Raw genomic sequence first — 17,676 nt, 5'->3', positions numbered from 1 at the left:
TGCTGATGCCAGGGTTGAGCTCCAGCTCAATGTGCTGGCTGGCAGCAGGTTTGACGTCCCCTGGCGTGTCCTCAAGTGGGGACTCAGGGTGCAGGGGGTTCCTGGGGATGGAGGGGTGCAAGAGGGTGCTGTGATGGGGTGGCCAGGGTGCAGGATGGGCACAGGGAGAGCTGGGATAGGGTGGAGGATGTGTGCAGGGGGGCGAAAGGGTTCCGGGAGTGCCTGCGGCACAGAGAAAGGGGGAGGGATGGGTGCAGGGCTGACTGGATAGGGTGCTGGGGGGGCTGGGTTGCAGGATGAGCCCTGGGGGTGCAGAGTGGGTCCAGGCTGGGTGTGGAGCGGGTGCGGCCCGGGCGCAGGGTTGCAGGGGCTGCGGAACGTGTGCGGGGCGGGTGCGGGGTTGCAGAGAGCGGGAGGAGCGGTGCTAAGGGTGCGGGACAGAGAACACGCCTGGGCGCAGGGGGCCGCGGGGCGCGCCGCGCAGAGCCCCTCCGCGCCGCCAGGGGGCGCACGCCCCGCGCCGTGCGGACAGTCTGGCCCGGGCGCGCCGCGCAGAGCCCCTCCGCGCCGCCAGGGGGCGCAGCCCCGCGCCGTGCGGACAGTCTGGCCCGGGCGCGCCGCGCAGAGCCCCTCCGCGCCGCCAGGGGGCGCAGCCCCGCGCCATGCGGACAGTCTGGCCCGGGCGCGCCGCCTCGCCGGCCCAGGCGGCGGAAGCGGGAGTCCGCCGTGACCCTGCCCGGCGCTCCGCGGCGGCGGCAAGATGGCGGCCGCCATAAAGTGAGCGGCGGCGGTGCCGGTATCGACACTCAGCGCCGGCCGGAGCGGTAAGCGCAGCCGCGGCCCCCTCTCGCCCCCGGTCCTGTGTGCTCTCTTCATTGGTGTCCGGGTGAGGGGACTGGGTGCACCGTCCGTGGGTTTGCAGAGAACACCAAGCTGGGGGCAGGAGTGGAGCGGCAGGAGGGCACTGCAGGGCACCTGGGCAGGCTGGGCGGATGGGCACAGTGCGGTGCCAGGAGCTTGAACAAGGCCAAGGGCACAGCTCTGCACTCTGGCTACAACAACCCCAGGCAGCACTACAGGCTGGGGCCAGCGTGGCTGAGAGCAGGCAGGCAGAGAGGGAGCTGGGGGTGCTGGGAGAGAGGAGCTGCAGAGGAGGCAGCAGTGCCCAGGTGGGCAGCAGAGCCAATGGCATCCTGGGCTGGCTCAGGAGCAGTGTGGGCAGCAGGACAAGGGAGGTGACTCTGCCCCTGTGCTCAGCACTGCTCAGGCCACACCTGGAGTGCTGTGTCCGGCTCTGGGCTCCTCCATTGCAGAGAGATGTTGAGGTGCTGGAAGGTGTTTGGAGAAGGGCAGCAAGGCTGGGGAGGGGCCTGGAGCACAGCCCTGTGAGGAGAGGCTGAGGGAGCTGGGGGTGTGCAGCCTGCAGCAGAGGAGGCTCAGGGCAGAGCTCATTGCTGTCTGCAGCTGCCTGCAGGGAGGCTGTAGCCAGGTGGGGTTGGGCTCTGCTGCCAGGCAGCCAGCAACAGAAGAAGGGGGCCCAGGCTCCAGCTGTGCCAGGGCAGGTCTAGGCTGTATGTTAGGAGGAAGTTGTTGTCAGAGAGAGTGATTGGCATTGGAATGGGCTGCCCAGGGAGGTGGTGGAGTGGCTGTGGCTGGAGGTGTTTCAGAGCAGGCTGAGTGGGGCACTGAGTGCCGTGGGTTAGTTGCTAGGTTGGGTTGGATGAGTCTGGAGGTCTCTTCCAACATGCTTAGTTCTGTGATTCTGTGTGCACTCTTCCTGGGCCCCTCTCTAACTGGGAGGCCACCGTGGCCCTCGGATCCCCCCTGTGCTCTGCGGGCAGGAGAGAGGGCACCTGAGTGCCATCAGCAGGTGACCCTGCAGCTCCACCTCGGTGACCTCTGGAGCTCTGTGTGCCCCCAGGTGCCTGGGGCTGTCTGTGGCACCCCTCAGCAGGCAGCCCCCGAGGCCTCTCAGGTGCCACTCATCCTGCTCCCTGCACCCATTCCAAGCTGCTCCTTGCTGTCAGCAGGCAGGTCTGGATTATCCCTGCCTCCCCTCGCTCCCTCTCTGGTGACTGAGTCTGCCTCCATTCCCTTGGTGCTTCCCCAGCTCCTTCCATCCTCTCCTGTGTGTCCCTCCTCAGCCGGCAAGCCTGCAGGTCCCACCCCCGCCCTGCTGTGCTGAGGTTGTCTCCAAGCTCCTGATTTCCCTGGTACCTCCCTCTGAGGGCTTTTCTAGTCTCCACCTCTCTTTCCAGTGTCCTCTTGTGTCAGCTCCCTCTTTTCCAGAGGTATACCTGCACTTTTCAGCTCCTCGGGTGCCTGTGGGGCATTTCCCCACCTCATCTGTGCAAACAGCTGCTACCTTCCCTGAGTTCTGCCCCTGCTCTGTGTAGTCTCAGGGTGCAATGTGCTGTTCCCCTGGCAAGGTGAAGGTGAAGTAGGGCTCTGACCATGGTCTGTTTCCCCGGCAGGGCGAAGGTGAAGCAGAGCCCTGACCATGGGCCGTGATCTGTGTCTCTGGCAGGGTGAAGATGAAGTAGAGCTCTGACCATGGACCATGACGTCCCCACGATCAGGCCCCGCCGCATCCAGAACCAAAATGTCATCCACCGCCTGGAGCGTCGCCGGATCAGCTCGGGCAAGGCTGGCACCCACTGGCACCAGGTCCGCGTCTTTCACCAGAACGTCTTCCCCAACTTCACCGTGGTCAACGTGGAGAAGCCGCCCTGCTTCCTGCGCAAGTTCTCCCCCGACGGCCGCTACTTCATCGCCTTCTCCTCGGACCAGACCTCCCTGGAGATCTACGAGTACCAAGGCTGCCAGGCGGCGGAAGACCTCCTGCAGGGCTACGAGGGAGAGATCCTGGCCAACGGCAACGACCAAAGATCCGTCAACATCCGGGGGCGGCTCTTCGAGCGCTTCTTTGTGCTGCTGCACATCACCAACGTGGCCTCCAACGGGGAGCACCTGAACCGGGAGTGCAGCCTGTTCACGGACGACTGCCGCTACGTGATCGTGGGCTCCGCCGCCTACCTGCCCGAGGAGCCTCACCCGCCCTTCTTCGAGGTCTACCGCAACAGCGAGTCGGTGACCCCCAACCCGCGCTCCCCCTTGGAGGATTACTCCTTGCACATCATCGACCTCCACACGGGCAGGCTGTGTGACACGCGGACCTTCAAGTGCGACAAGGTCATCCTGTCGCACAACCAGGGGCTGTACCTCTACAAGAACATCCTGGCCATCCTCTCTGTGCAGCAGCAGACTATCCACGTCTTCCAGGTGTGTTCCCGTGAGTTCTCTGGGGCCAGGGGATGCTCTCACACCTGGGTACCCCACTCTGGGTGCAGTTTCAACACTTTGTTATAGCTGAAATACTGAAACCATCAAGGGGGAGGTGTAGTGGAAACTACAATGCTTGTAGCTCAGGTGGTAAAGTCATAGAGAGCAGGGCATGTGACAAGCAATGCCGAGTGGCTCTGTTGATCCAAGAGCAGGTTGTGCTCACCCTGTCCAACTGACCAGCGAAACTCCTGAGGTGTGTAGATCACAGGGCTGGCAGGCACACTGGTCAGGCCTCACCTTGGGTGCTGTGTCCACTTCTGGGCTCCTCCATTGCAGACGTGCTGGAAGGTGTTGAGAGAAGGGCAGCAAGGCTGGGGAGGGGCCTGGAGCACAGCCCTGTGAGGAGAGGCTGAGGGAGCTGGGGGGGTGCAGCCTGCAGCAGAGGAGGCTCAGGGCAGAGCTCATTGCTGTCTGCAGCTGCCTGCAGGGAGGCTGTAGCCAGGTGGGGTTGGGCTCTGCTGCCAGGCAGCCAGCAACAGAAGAAGGGGACACAGCCTGAAGCTGTGCCAGGGCAGGTCTAGGCTGGATGTTGTTAGGAAGTTGTTGTCAGAGAGAGTGATTGGCACTGGAATGGGCTGCCCAGGGAGGTGGTGGAGTGGCCGTGGCTGGAGGTGTTGCAGCCAAGCCTGGCTGGGGCACTTAGTGCCATGGTCTGGTTGGTTGGGCAGGGCTGGGTGCTAGGTTGGGCTGGCTGAGCTTGGAGCTCTCTTCCAGCCTGGGTGATTCTGTGATTCCATAGAGGGGAAGGTATATGACAAGGAATGCCAAGTAAGCCTGTTGATCAGAGCAGCTTATACTCACCCTATCCAACTGAGCAGCAGAACTCCTGAGATGCACAGATGGCAGAGCTGGCAAGCACTTATCTTCTTAAGACAGACATCCCCACCGGGAAGCACACCATCATGGTGCTCAGACTGGTGCCACTCCACTCACCTGCCTGTGCTCTGGGTTTGCATGTGCTCAGAATTCTCTGCTGTGTGTCCAGTATGTCCCAGCAGGCTGAACCAAGGAGAGCCAAGCTCCTCCTTTATCTCGGCATCTGTTACTTCCTTCCCTACTGCTCATGTGCATACCTGCAAGCCCTCCTTCCCCCAGATCTTATCTTCAGTACCCCAGTGACTATCAGCCTGTTGTAACTTGTGATCAAACACAAATCAGCTCTTCCCTCTCACAAGGTGACGCCCGAGGGCACTTTCATCGACGTGCGGACCATCGGCCGCTTCTGCTACGAGGACGACCTGCTGACCCTGTCTGCCGTGTACCCCGAGGTGCAGCGTGACAGCCAGACAGGCATGGCCAACCCCTACAAGGAGCCCTTCATCAACTCTCTGAAGCACAGGCTGCTGGTGTACCTGTGGAGGAGGGCCGAGCAGGACGGCAGCGCCATAGCCAAGAGGAGGTTCTTCCAGTACTTCGACCAGCTGCGGCAGCTGCGCATGTGGAAGATGCAGCTGCTGGATGAGAACCATCTCTTCATCAAGTACACCAGCGAGGATGTGGTCACGCTGCGGGTGACTGATCCCTCCCAGGTACTGCCTGCCCCCCGCCGTGGGCTGCTCCTTGCTTTGGGGCAGCTGCAGTGCTGTGGGCTGCTTCGGTTAGCTTGGTCTGTGAGTGTTGTGTGAAGTGTTCGGGTTGGAGGGGAGCTCAGAGCTCAGCTGCTCCAACCTCCCCACCATGCCCAGGGACACCTCTCAGCAAGGCCTCATCCAGATTGACCTTAAACACCCCCAGAGAGGAGGCAGCCACAGCCTGCCTGAGCAGCTTGTTCCAGAGTCTTGCCACCTTCCTACTGGAAAACTTCCTCAGCTCCAGCCCTGCTCTGCCTCCGCTCCAAACCACTGCCCCTTGGCCTGTCTCTAGGCACCCTGATGAAAAGTCCCTCTGCAGCCTTCCTGCAGGATCCCTTCAGCACTGGCAGGCAGCTGTTATTCCCTAGGTGTTTGTTTTCCATGTGCATTGTTGTGGGAACATTTGACAGCTCTCCACAGTGAGTAACTCTCTTACCTTTTGTTCTCGGTTTCACTGCCTCCTTCTCCACTCAGAACGTTCTGAGAGGGAGATGATCTGATGTGGTTATCCCATCCCCTTTCTCCGGGGAGTGTTCCCTCTGTAGGACCCTCTTGCCCTTCCACATCCCCAGCTAATTTTATTTCAGCTGATTCTTCAGATACTGCACTGAGACTGCAGAGGTCCCTTTTCTCATCTACCTTCAAGCATGGTTTCCAGCTGTAACAGCCTTCCTTTCCCTCCCAGAATTACCTTTTCTGTCCTTGCAGTTGCAAGCTTCATAGTGTTTATGGTCTCTTGGAATTGGTGTAGCAGCTCTTGGCCCCACTTAAGTGTGCCATCTGCTTCTCCTTGCAGTTTAGCACTAAAGAAGTCAAATTAGAGCAAATGTAGTTCAGTCACTGCTTGCAGTTGAACATCTCTGTGCACTCCTGTCAGAGTGGTGGTCAGCTCTGGAGCTCTCTGAAGCTGAGGAGGATGTGTTGGTTTTTAACCTGCTCTTCCTTTAGTCTGTTTGGGGTTTATTCTCTTGAAAGCATGCAGAAAGAATTTGTAGTTGATGTCCAGTGCTGCATCGAGGTCTGATTATTCCTTAGGTGCTTGTTTTCCTTCCATACCCTTCTTGTCCTCCCTGCCTTTGCCAGATCCAGGGTTTAGATCCTAGAAGAGACACAGTTGTTCTTCCTGTGCTGCCTTAGTCTCATGCTTACTGGAAGATCATAGAGTCATAGAATGGCTCAGGTTGGATGGGACCCCGAAGCTCATCTGCTCCAACCTCCCCACCATGCCCAGGGACACCTCTCAGCTACACTCAGCTGCTCAAGGCCTCATCCAGCCTGGCCTGCAACATGTCCAGGCAGGAGACAGCCACAGCCTCTCTGGGCAGCCTATTCCAGAGTCTCACCACCCTCCTACTGAACAACTTCTTCCTCAGATCCACTCTAATGCTGCTCCAAACATTGTCTTCAAACCATTCCCCCTTGGCCTGTCTCCAGACACCCTCAGCACAGGTCTCTCTGCATCCTTCCTGCAGGATCCCTTCAGGCACTGGCAGGCAGCTCTCAGGTCCTCCTGGAGTCTTCTCCAGGCTGCACACTCCCAGCTCCCTCAGCCTGTGCTCACAGCAGTTTCTCCAGCCCTTGGGTCATCTTTGTGGCCTCCTGGACTCCCTGCAGCAGCTCTATGCCCTTCTGATGCTGGGGACACCAAGCCTTGAGGCAGGATTTGCGATGGGGTCTGAGCAGAGCCAAGGGACAGTATTACCTCTCTTGCCCTGCTGCCCACACTCCTCTGGCTACAGCCCAGCACGGTACCTGAGCCTTTGCTTGTGAGGACATTGGGACTGAATGAAGGCATTAATGTCTCTCAGGCTTCCATTTTTGTGCCAGCAGGGTAGCTGGAGGGTACAGTCTTTTGTGGGCAGTAGTGTAGCGCACAGTAGCCTGAAAGGACTCATCTCTGTGTGATGGAAATATTAAGGAGAGGAAGAAAATAATGTCAGCACACAAAGGACAGAAGCAATTTGTGGCCAGCTAGCACTAGATTTAAAATCATTTTGTCATCAGGAATAAGAATTAAATCTGGCACTCTGAGGAAGTGTTTTGGATTTGGTGGAGGGCAGAGAGGAAGAGGAAAACAGGAATCCTGGCACCCAGTCCCAATTGAAAAATTGGAAGCCCATTGGGTTTTCTTCATAAATAATCAGAGTTAAGAGGTGGATAATTTGGTTCCTGTTGAGGTATTTGAATAGCAGAATGAATTAGTGGGAGGCTGTGGGATTCTCCTCTGCTGCAGACACGTTTGAGTAGGGGCTGTGGTGTCATGTGGGGAGAAGGAAGTGGGACAGCTTCCCCCAGCCTGCGCTCCCCTGCGTAACCTCTGCCTCTCTCCCCAGCCCTCCTTCTTCGTGGTGTACAACATGGTGACCACAGAGGTCATTGCTGTGTTTGAGAATACATCTGACGAGCTGCTGGAGCTGTTTGAGAACTTCTGTGACCTCTTCAGGAATGCCACCCTGCACAGTGAGGCTGTCCAGTTCCCCTGCTCGGCTTCCAGCAACAACTTTGCCAGGCAGATTCAGCGCCGGTGAGCCCCTGGCAGCATGCTTTATACCGTGTAGGCGCCGTCTGCTGAAGGCTAGTCTCACACCCCCGCGGCTCCCGGCACAGCCCCTGCCCCGGGGCACTGTGCTCTGCCTTCTGCGTGCTTCATCTTGCAGCCTCACCCGTCTGGTTTCATGTTCATAGGATAGCTCAGGTTGGAAGGGAGCTCAGAGCTTATCTGCTCCAATCTCCCCACCATGCCCAGGGACACCTCTCAGCTACACTCAGCTGCTCAAGGCCTCATCCAGCCTGGCCTGCAACATCTTCCTTAGGAGGAGACTCTCCACAGAGAGTGATTGGCATTGGAATGGGCTGCCCAGGGAGGTGGTGGAGTCCCCATCCCTGGATGTGTTCAAGAAAAGACTGGGTGAGGCACTTAGTGCCATGGTCTGGTTGACTGGATAGGGCTGGGTGCTAGGTTGGGCTGGATGAGCTTGGAGATCTCTTCCAACCTGGTTGATCCTATGATTCTGTGATCTCCAGGCAGGAGGCAGCCACAGCCTCCTTGGGCAGCTGTGCCAGAATCTCACCACCCTCTACTGAGCAACTTCTTCCTCAGCTCCAGTCTGACCCTGCTCTGCTTCAGCTTCAAACCTTTTCCCCTTTGTCTTGTCTCTAGACACCCGCAGGAAAAGTCCCTCTGTAGCCTTCTTGCAGGATCCCTTCAGCTACTGGCAGGCAGCTTTAAGGTCTTCTTGGAGCCTTCTCTTCTCCAGGCTGCACACCCCCAGCCTGTCCTCAGAGCCGTCCACAGCATCTCTCTTGTTGAACGAAGGAACAAAGCAGCAGCAAGAAGGAAGAGAGATTTGGAGGCAAGGTGTTTCCAGCTCTGTGCTGGAGCTTTCCCAAGTGTTCCTACCCAGCAGGTTCAATCCCTGCAGATAAGATTTGTCAGGCTGTTAGTGCTCTCCAGTGGAATATGTTTTGCCAAGTGGCATTCCCTGAGTTTGGTGTGTACCAAGCTGTGTTCTGCAGCATTTTCTCCACCATCTTCTGGTTCTCATCAAGCTGTGCTAAGTAGGGAAAAAGGAGATTCATCGTTGCAGACCTGTTGTGGAAGCTGAGCTAAATGCCAAAATAACCTGAGTTTCTAGAATATGCTTTTTAGCAGTCAAATGTGGCCTTAATGAGGCAGGGAGTTGTTCCTCTTGGAATGCATCTTTAGGTGACTCAGGGTATTTTGTTCTTCCAGTGACTGCTTGGCAATCACTTAAGAGGCATGAAGCTGCTGTTGATTCTAGGTTGACGTCATGTAAGGAAGGGGAAGTTGGCTCTGCCTGTAACTTTCTAGAGCTGCCTGTCAGGAAATCCTTAGTGGGAGGGAGAATGAGAGAGCTCACCACAGCCACCTGAAGAGCAGCTCCTGCCTTGTGCTGAAGTAGAGCTCCTCTCTGCTTCATCTTTTCATCCCCTTGCCCGTGAGGGCTTTGCAATAGGAGTCTTTAACTTCCATAGCGAAGTGTATTAAAATATCATCCACAGAGCTTCTGGCTGAGTGTTTCTGGTCAAAGGACCTCTCTTCCTGTATGCCATCCATGCAGCTGAGCTGGCTGCTCCTGCACAGGACAAGCTCAGATTGTACTTGGAAGGAGAAATCCAGCCTGGCTTAATCTCTCCTTCAGGAAGAACTTTTCAGCTTGCCATAGTTTCTGAAGGGCTTTCAGCTTCTCCTCAAGATTCTTCCTAACCTAAGGTTTCTCCCTTCAAACGTTTAGAATGTGGTGGCTAGGGAGAGGGGGATTCTCCAGCTGACATGAAGGGCTCAGCTGTTACTGGGAAACCCTCTGGCTTTTACTTATGCTTTTTTCCAGGCTTCGTGGTAAAGCCTGGGCTGACTGATTAGCTGCTAATCCACCTCTCCCCTCTTTCTGATCCTCTTCATTTCCTGTACTGCAGAGCAGCTGGGGCCAGACCTTGTGGGTAGGCAGCGTTGTCCTTCTGTCAGTTTGAACTTCCAGAGCAGAAACAGTAATGATAAGGGAGGATACAAAAGGTCACCAGAGCTGGCTGACGTTTGAGTCGCTGCCGTACATCATTGCTGGAAACAACCTGCCTCCCCTTCTTGTGCTGCTCCTGCTTTTCTTTCCCTATCAGTTTGTTGCCTCCTCAGTTCCTTTCAGCTGTGCTCTTCACCTGTGGCCTTTGTGAGTAAAACCTCCTCCTTGCTTTGCTGCAGGTTCAAAGACACCATCGTGAATGCCAAGTATGGAGGGCACACAGAGGCCGTGCGGAGGCTGCTGGGCCAGCTCCCAATCAGTGCCCAGTCCTACAGTGGCAGCCCCTACCTCGACCTCTCCCTCTTCAGCTATGATGACAAGTGGGTGTCAGTCATGGAGCGCCCCAAGACCTGTGGAGATCACCCTATAAGGTATGGGCCATGCTGAAACGCTGGATGTGAGGAATGAGTTCTGCACCAGCAGGTTGTCCAGGGAGGTGGTTGTGGCTTCTTCCCTGGTAGTTCCCAGGGTGAGGCTCAACAGGGCTCTGGGCAGCCTGATCTAGTTGGGGATTCTCTCCCATTGCAGAGGAGGTTGGACTGGCTGACCTTTGGAGGTCCCTTCCAGAGCATTCTGTGTGAACAGAGCAGCGTGAGAGTAACTCTGCACCACCTGTGTCATCAGACGTGCAGGGAAGAGGAGCAGATTGAGGCCTCTTTAGGAAGTCCTTTCACCAGAGGGTCTGCTTCAGCAGTCCCACACAGTCTCTCTCCTTGCACTACCTCCTTTACCTTGTGTGTGCAGATGGGATCTTCTGCTCCTCTCCTTCAGCTGTCTGGGGGAGGGATTGGGTTGTGAAGCCTGAGCGTCTTCTGTGGGAATGCTTTTGTTGCATCTCTGCTGCAGTGATCCTGTTCTGGGTGCCTGCTTCTCTGCTCCTTTGAGCCTGTGCATTGAGCTAGTTTGGCCTGTGAATAGAAGAGCAGCTGGGTGAGGTGCTGCCTGGGATGCTTGTGGCATTGATTTTTAGCTATTTCCAGACTTCCTTTGTTTACAGCTCTCATCCTGGGAGCTGTGCTCTTCTTCGTGCTCCTTTCAGGGAGCTGCAGGGAATTTGTTGCTCTGGTAGGAATTTTAGGGCCAGTCTATGCCTCTTCTGCCTGGGTCTTTGATACTGGCAGGAGGAGTAAGTCAGAGCTTGGGAATAAGGAAGTTTGCAATGCCCTTGCAGAAGCACCAGGACCGTTTGTTTCTTTCTGTTGCCTGCACGTAGCCCTGGTTAAAACCCCTCCATGGCCAGGCTGAAAGGCTCAGAGAGGCTGAGTTCTCCAGGCAGAAGATTTCTTCCACTTAGGAGAGCTGCAGAAGCAAACCTATGCTCTGGAAACAAAGAGAGCCTGCAGTGCCTAAGTGCTTTGTTTAGTGACTGCACACGTGTTGGAGGCTCAGGCGGCCCGGGGAGACCGTTCTGGCCACTTTCCCAACTTCTGTTTTCATCAATGCCTTCTCAGAAAGTGGTTTCATGTCTCTCCTGGCCCTGACTCAGGTGGCAGGGAAACTCTGATTATTCCAGGGCTCTCAATTCCCAAATTATGTATATTTAATTGATTTTTTCTGCCTGTATGATTCGGTTTGATCTCCAACTCCCATGTTATCTGCAGAGAAAAGCTTGCCCTTTTCCCCCTTGCCATGCTTGACGTTGGGAAAACTTGCAGGGCAGCAGTTGTCTGCCAGCAGCCAATCTGCCTGTGGCTCCTGCAGACAAAAGGGAGCAAAACCGCAGTCGTTTGCTGCGGTTAAGTCTTTGTAGTAAACAAAGCCGAGTCCCACCTTCCCTCCTCCCCTGCGCGGCCTGCCAGTTCAGAGCCAGGGCTTTTAAAGCTCAAAAGCTGCGCAGAGTCAATTAGGAGCTGAATAGGGGCTCAGAGCGGTGGGGCTCCTGCTTTTTGGGAGGCAGGCAGAAGATGAGGCGTTAACCTTCCCGGTTCGGCAGCTGAAAGGGTGAGGGTGCCTGTGCAAAGCATGCATGAACTGATGCTGCTGCCTGGTGTGCCGCTGACAGGGCTGGGAAGTGAGGGACCGCAGAGCTTGTAACCTAAGTCCTATTATTGGTTGGAATGCAGAAGCCTTCCTGAGGCTGGGGGTGAAGCTGAGCTAGGAAGAACCCCCCTACGCCTTTGGTTTCAGCACCCTTGTGCACGGTGTGTCCTTTTAACCCTTTGTGCCCCTCTGCAGCCCTGGAGGTTCAACTCTCAAACTTTGGCTGCTTGAGACGCCAGTGGCTGCTTGCTCTCGAGCAGAAAGGACCTCGGGTTTGCCATCACCACCATCTTCCAGTAGCTTTTCAGGAGGCTTGAAGAGAGATTCAGTGAGTGAAATGATGGCACTTGTGAGGAAGAGGCTCTAACACAGCCTCCCCTGTAGTAGGGGGTCTCTAAAATCCATCTAGATGCTTAATAAGGAGCCATTTAACCAAAAAAAATTGGTCTGCAGATAACTCTTCCATTTTCATAGAGTTTGAAAAGGCTGCTCTTGCTGTTTCTGTTGACATACAATTTTATATTGCAGTGCCTAATTTATCCCCAGAGTGAGAGCCCATGGAAATGGCCTCTGATTGCAGAGCACTTTTACAAACACACTTAAAAATACCAAACTGAGCACATCTTGGAGATTACAGGGAGCTTCGTCTTGAGGAGTAAATTATTGTGAGCAGGGGGGGAGAGAGAGAGAAAAGCAGACGAGGGACTGTGCTTTATTTAAAGAATGACCCTCTGCATACCCAGCCTTGTGTAGGAGGGAAAGGGCTTTTTGAAAAGCCAAATACCAAGATTGTGACTCTCTTGCTGGGTTCTTGTGTGCAATTTTCAGGCAGGGCTGGCTGGCACTCTGATTCAGAAGGAGGGAGAGGAGAGTGGCCCTCCAGGAAGAACATGAGGTTCTCAATAGGCTGTGTTGTTAAAATGTGGAGTGTGTCTGCTCCTGAAACAGCATTGCCTCTCTCTGTCATCACCTCTTCAGCCAGGCTGAGAGCTGAGTGCATCACGGTGCTGGCGGCAGGGGGGGAGAGATGTGCTCGGAGATGAAAAGCATTCTCTGAGTTAAAAAGCAGGGGGAAATGCAAAATGCCCACATGGACTCAGTGATGGTGGGGGAAGGAAACAGCTGGCAGGCAAAATGGCAATTCTTTGCCTGAAACTGAAAGAGTAGATCAAATGGGCTGGAGATCTCGGGCAACCTCGGGCTGTGGGGACTTGAGTTGGGGGTACCACATCCAGAAACCTCCACCACAGCCATGGGGACGGTCACAGGACAGTGGTGGTAGCTGGGCTTGTGCTGCTTGCCCAGGGTCTGCAGAGAAGGTTGAGGAAGCAGGGAGCTTCCCGGCCCTGCCTGTCTCTTCAGCACTGCTTGCCTCAGCCCCCTGGCAGGGTCAGCTCTGTGCTGAAGCTGTGTGGTGAACTCACCTGTCTGGAGACACCAATGGGTTTCACCCACCAGCAGGTCTGTGGGTGACAGCACAAGGATGACTTTTCCTTTGCCTCTGCCCTGCTCTGGCTGTTGAATGTGGTCCAGCACTTCTTACCCAGCCTGATTTGTTAGTGCTGCTCTAGATGGAAATCCAGAAGGAGCTGCAGAGCCTTGCTTGAGCTGCGAAATGCAGCTTGGCACCCTGAGCAGGGCTGGGTCCAGCTGGTCACCTTCCTCAAGTGAATGGGGACAGTCACAAGAGCAGCAGGCTAAAGCTTGTCTGGCAGGAGAGGGGAGGGGGAGCCTTACCCCTGGAGCGAAGGCCATTGCTAAGAGAAATGAGCTCTGTTCTGTACAGTGGATCTGCTGTAGGGATTGAGAGGAGCAGCCTGCACTGGGGATAGAAAGCCAGCACAGGTTGGGGCTGGGCAAAACTTGCTCCCCCTCCTGAAGTCAAGTGATGTCCACTAACAGGAATCGTAGAATCCCGGAATGGCTCAGGTTGGAAGGGACCTCAGAGCTCATCTCCTCCAACCTCCTCGCCATGGGCAGGGACAGCTCTCAAGGAGACTCTGCTGCTCAAGGCCTCATCCAGCTTGGCCTTGTGTACCCTGAGGGAGGAGGCAGTGGCAGCCTGCCAGAGTCTCACCAAATGGCAGGCAGAGTTCTCTTTCTCTGCTGCTGCTAAGATGGGATCAGCCTTTTCTAGACAATCTGCCTTAGGAAGGACTTCTCAGTACAGCCAAGAGCCAACCACCTGGCAAAGGATCTGCCCCGAGAGACTTCACAGGATGGCAGGAGTTGGAAGAGACCCAAGGAGATCATCCACTCCAACCCCCCTGCCACAGCAGGATCACACAATCCAGCTCAGGGCACACAGCAACACAGCCAGACAGGCCTGGAAAGGCTCCAGAGAAGGAGACTCTACAACCTCTCTGGGCAGCCTGTGCCAGGGCTCTGGGACCCTTCCAGCCAAGAAGTTGCCCCTTGTGTTGAGCTGGAACCTTCTGTGCTGCAGCTTCCATCCATTGCTGCTTGTCCTATCCCAGGGAGCAGTGAGCAGAGCCTGTCCCCCCCTCCTGACCCCCAGGCCTCAGAGATTTAGAGACATTGATTAGATCTCCTCTCAGTCTTCTCTTCTGCAGCCTAAGCAGCCCCAGGTGCCTCAGCCTCTCCTCACCAGGCAGTGCTCCAGTCCCCTCATCATCCTCACAGCCCTCCCTTGGACTCCCTGTCCCTCTTCCACTGGGAGCCCAACACTGAAGGCAGCACTCAGGGCGAGGTCTCAGCAGTTCAGAGAGCCTCTGCCTGTGCCCAGGGCGTGGCTGGCAGGGTGGCCAGCTGGGCAGGGCCCTTGAGTGCCTGTGTGTGTTCCTTGCAGGTTCTACGCGCGCGACTCGGGGCTGCTGAAGTTCGAGATCCAGGCGGGGCTGCTGGGCCGCCCCATCAACCACACCGTGCGGCGCCTGGTGGCCTTCACCTTCCACCCCTTCGAGCCCTTCGCCATCTCGGTGCAGCGCACCAACGCCGAGTACGTGGTCAACTTCCACATGAGGCACAGCTGCACCTAGCCGGGGGCACAGCCGCCCCGGGCTGGCTGCTCCGCTGGCTCCGGTGCACGCCAGAGCCGGGCGCTCGGCCCCGCTGCAAACCAAAGCCCTGCCCTGCCTGGCGAGCTGCTGGCAGTCAGCCTCCCGCAGGGCCCTCGGCTGTGCAGAGCAGAGCGGGGGTCTGAGTGTCCCTCCTGACCCCGTGGTGGTCCCACTGCCTTCATTGCTGCTCGTGGTCCCTCTCCTGTTGCTGAACCGAGCATAGCTGAGGCTCCTTGCCTGGTTCTCCCAGAGGCCTGCTCCCTTTTTCTCTCCTGTTGTAGCTCTTAGGATGGCAAAGATGGAGCTTTGTGGAGTGCTCCTTGCTGTGCTGCTGCTCTCCTGCCTTGCTGAGCCACATGCAGGCTGGCGTTCAGGGAATGGGTGGGAGCCATGGAGAGGGCTCAAACACAGCTTACCCCTGTTCGTGTCTTCAGTGTTGGCAGGGGGCTGAGGTCCTGTAGTCACCTCTTCTTATCTGCACACTCTGCTCACCTGGTTTTAATATGCAAGAGGTCAGGGAAAAGAGATGTGAGGAATCACTGCAGTGGAGAGACCTGAGCTGTGCTCCTGACTCTATGCAAGTCACTTCATCTGTGTGCCTTAGCATCCCCGGTGGAAGGTGGTGCCTTAGCACCAGCATGCCAGGGCAGCTGCTCCTGTCTCCAGTGCGCCAGGAGGAGGGCACAGAAGGAATATGGGTGGCTGGGAAGGGCATGTGTGCAGCACCTGCTCCTCCTGGCTGATGTTGGAAGGACTTTTCTGCAGCCTAGGGGTGAATCCTCATGGCTATCTACAAGTCCTGCTGCCGAGAGAGGAGGGGTGGGGAAGCCCAGCTGCAGGCATCCTCCTTCGTGCTGGAAGCGTGAGTGGAGAACTATCAGCGTTCAGCTTTGCCCAGAAGGGAGGGAGGAGACCTGAATTCAGGTGGATTGCTGCAGCTTGGCAGCTGGGAGCTGAGCAGGTTGGCTCAAAGCTGCTGCCCTGCCTCTGTTCTCTGTGAGAACCCAATTTGCCATCCCCAGGCTTGAAAGCACAGCTGGCTGCTGGCTTGCTGCTGACTGGACTGCTCTGGTGTTCACTCTGCTGCTGAATCAGCTCCTGGGTGGATTTCTGCCTGCCACCCTGGGCTGCTGAGGATGCTGGCCTGCCTTTCTCTCCAGAGAAACAAACCAAGCCGTTTCTGGGTGCAGGCCAACACTTGGCTTCTCCAGCACACAGGCTGGGCTGTGAGTGTGGACCCCCAGGCAGTGCAGCCTCCCCAGCACCCCGCGGTCTGCTTTGGGAGCTGGAGCCTCCTGTTCTCCCAGTCCCTGTAGGAGGCGCAGGGTGGGGGCTTTAGAAAATTGGTGCTTATGCATGGGAGACCTTTCACTTCACAGGACCCTGTGGGTGTCTTCTGTGGACCAAAATGAGCTGTGAGTGATGTGCTGTGGCTGCGAAGAGCTGCGGGCTCGTTTTGCATGGGAGAAGAGCGGCGGTGGCAGGGCGAGGCTCTGGGGTCCTGCAGTCAGCCTGCACTCCCTGTTCTGGTGATGCTTCTTCCGTCTCCTGGCCTTGCTAAACACTTCTGCATTTCACTGCTCTTTTCCTGCTGTTTGCACTGTTGGTTTCTCAGGTCTGTCAGGAGCAGCTCCAGGTCAGCAGGCTGCTAAGGGAGGAGGCGTCAGCTCCAAGTTCCTCTCCGCCCAATAACACTACTTGGCAAGGCTCTAGGCTTTACCCTGTGATCTGTTCCTCAGACATTCAGTTACAGCTCCAAGTGGAGAATCATTTGCACATTTCTGGATCGTGGATTTACCACCTCCTGCACCACTCACATTCGTTCACACTTCCAGGACGAGACTTCTTCTCCCTGCCCACCGCCCCGCGCCAGGCTCTCAGCAGCTCTATCCAAGGCTGCTTTTACTCCTTGGTGTCCCAGTCTGGGGCCATCAGTGCTTACCGAAATCGCTGACAGATCTCTGAGTAGGGTTGTTTTTCCCAGCGACAAAAACACAAACCCCCTCCAGCACTTGCCAAATTCAGGCTGGCTTGTGTGGAGCAGAGAGCAGGGACAGGGATGGTTGTTGGACTTGGGGGCTTGAGAGCTCTGTCCTTAGCTCTGCAATTGCTCTGTGCCTGGGGGGGGGGCAAATCTCTTTCCTGTTCCAGCTGGTGTTTTCCTTCTCTGTAAATGAGGCCAAAAGCATCTCTGCAGCTTTTGTAAAACCACTTTTGAGATTCATGGATATAAAAGAGGGTGGGGGGGGAGGAAGTGCTGGGTAAGTGCTAAGTATTTTCCTGCTCTGTTTGCAGACAAACTGATTGATCGTTCTCAGTACTAATTGCCTTGGAGTAGCAAAGCAGATCCTCTGCTCTTGGCTGCTGCAGGTTTTTCTTTTCCTATCTACAACAGAGTTAATTTTATTACAGAAGATGGATGGGAAGAAGTCTCTCATGCTTGAAACGTTGGTTCTTTTATTTAAGAAGCAAAAGAAAAGCCTCTCTGTGTGTGTGGGGGGGTGGGTGGGAGAAAGGGGAAGATGTTTTTTCTACCTGATATTTTTTTTTTCCCTAGGCTAGATGAAAATGGAATAAACAGAACTTGCTCTAAGAGCCTGGTTTACTGTCTCTGCCTGCCAAAACCCAGAGTGATGCAGGTTGGAATTCCCTTTTTGCTGAGAAGAGGGGGCAGGGGTTTGCCTTGGACTGCTCGGGGCTATCACATGTGAGTTTGCTGCCTCTTCCTGGCACTCGGAATACATTCGTCGTTCTTACCTGAGGCACTTCTGTGCCTACCGAGGACTTCTCGGATGCCTCCATGAGCTGATGCTGGAGGAGGAGTTGTTGACCTTCAGTTCTGATTTCCCCTTTGTATGTTTTTATTAGCCCAGCATGCACTCAGGCTCCTACTTTAACCCATTTATAGCTTTTGCCTAACCTTGTGGCCGTTTCCTGCTGATGGTCCAGGATCAAGAGATGAAAGCTGAAGGTCCTTGCTGGGCAGGAGAGCCATTGCCTGTCCACTGCTTTTACACTGGGTTATGGCACTTGAGTTTTCCACTGCACGCTGCAGCTTTGCTGAGCATTGTGGCTGGGCCCTTCCCAAAGGCTGGCACCCTCTTGTGATCTGCTGCTGGCAGCATCTCCCTGTTAGGTCCTCCCAGCACACACATCTTGGGCGTGAAAGCCTCTTTCCTTTGAAGCCTTCCTCTGCTTGGTGCCTTCAGCTCTCTGGTGCTT

General features: G+C 55.9%; 1 protein-coding gene across 9 annotated transcripts in view; it reads left to right on the top strand.

The window, feature by feature from the left end:
• The first annotated feature begins 742 nt into the window (after positions 1 to 742).
• The window catches only part of DET1 (DET1 partner of COP1 E3 ubiquitin ligase), a 33,999-nt gene continuing 17,065 nt past the window's right edge, over positions 743 to 17,676 (top strand). For 4 of the 9 annotated variants that reach the window (XM_064158095.1, XM_064158094.1, XM_064158092.1 and 1 more), the window contains exons 1-5: positions 749 to 824; positions 2,475 to 3,282; positions 4,521 to 4,874; positions 7,250 to 7,440; positions 9,634 to 9,825. In XM_064158095.1, coding sequence (XP_064014165.1) covers positions 2,554 to 3,282; positions 4,521 to 4,874; positions 7,250 to 7,440; positions 9,634 to 9,825 — 1,466 coding nt within the window. In that variant the 5' untranslated portion in view covers positions 749 to 824; positions 2,475 to 2,553. Of the gene's footprint in view, positions 825 to 2,474; positions 3,283 to 4,520; positions 4,875 to 7,249; positions 7,441 to 9,633; positions 9,826 to 14,243; positions 15,398 to 17,011; positions 17,162 to 17,676 lie in introns of those variants that run through there. The other 5 variants (XM_064158087.1, XM_064158089.1, XM_064158088.1 and 2 more) reach the window with 4 other exon arrangements.

The sequence above is a fragment of the Pogoniulus pusillus genome, chromosome 17 (genome assembly GCF_015220805.1).
Source record: "Pogoniulus pusillus isolate bPogPus1 chromosome 17, bPogPus1.pri, whole genome shotgun sequence".
In the NCBI taxonomy this organism is placed as follows: domain Eukaryota; kingdom Metazoa; phylum Chordata; class Aves; order Piciformes; family Lybiidae; genus Pogoniulus; species Pogoniulus pusillus.
This window is presented reverse-complemented; position numbering and strand designations above follow the sequence as displayed.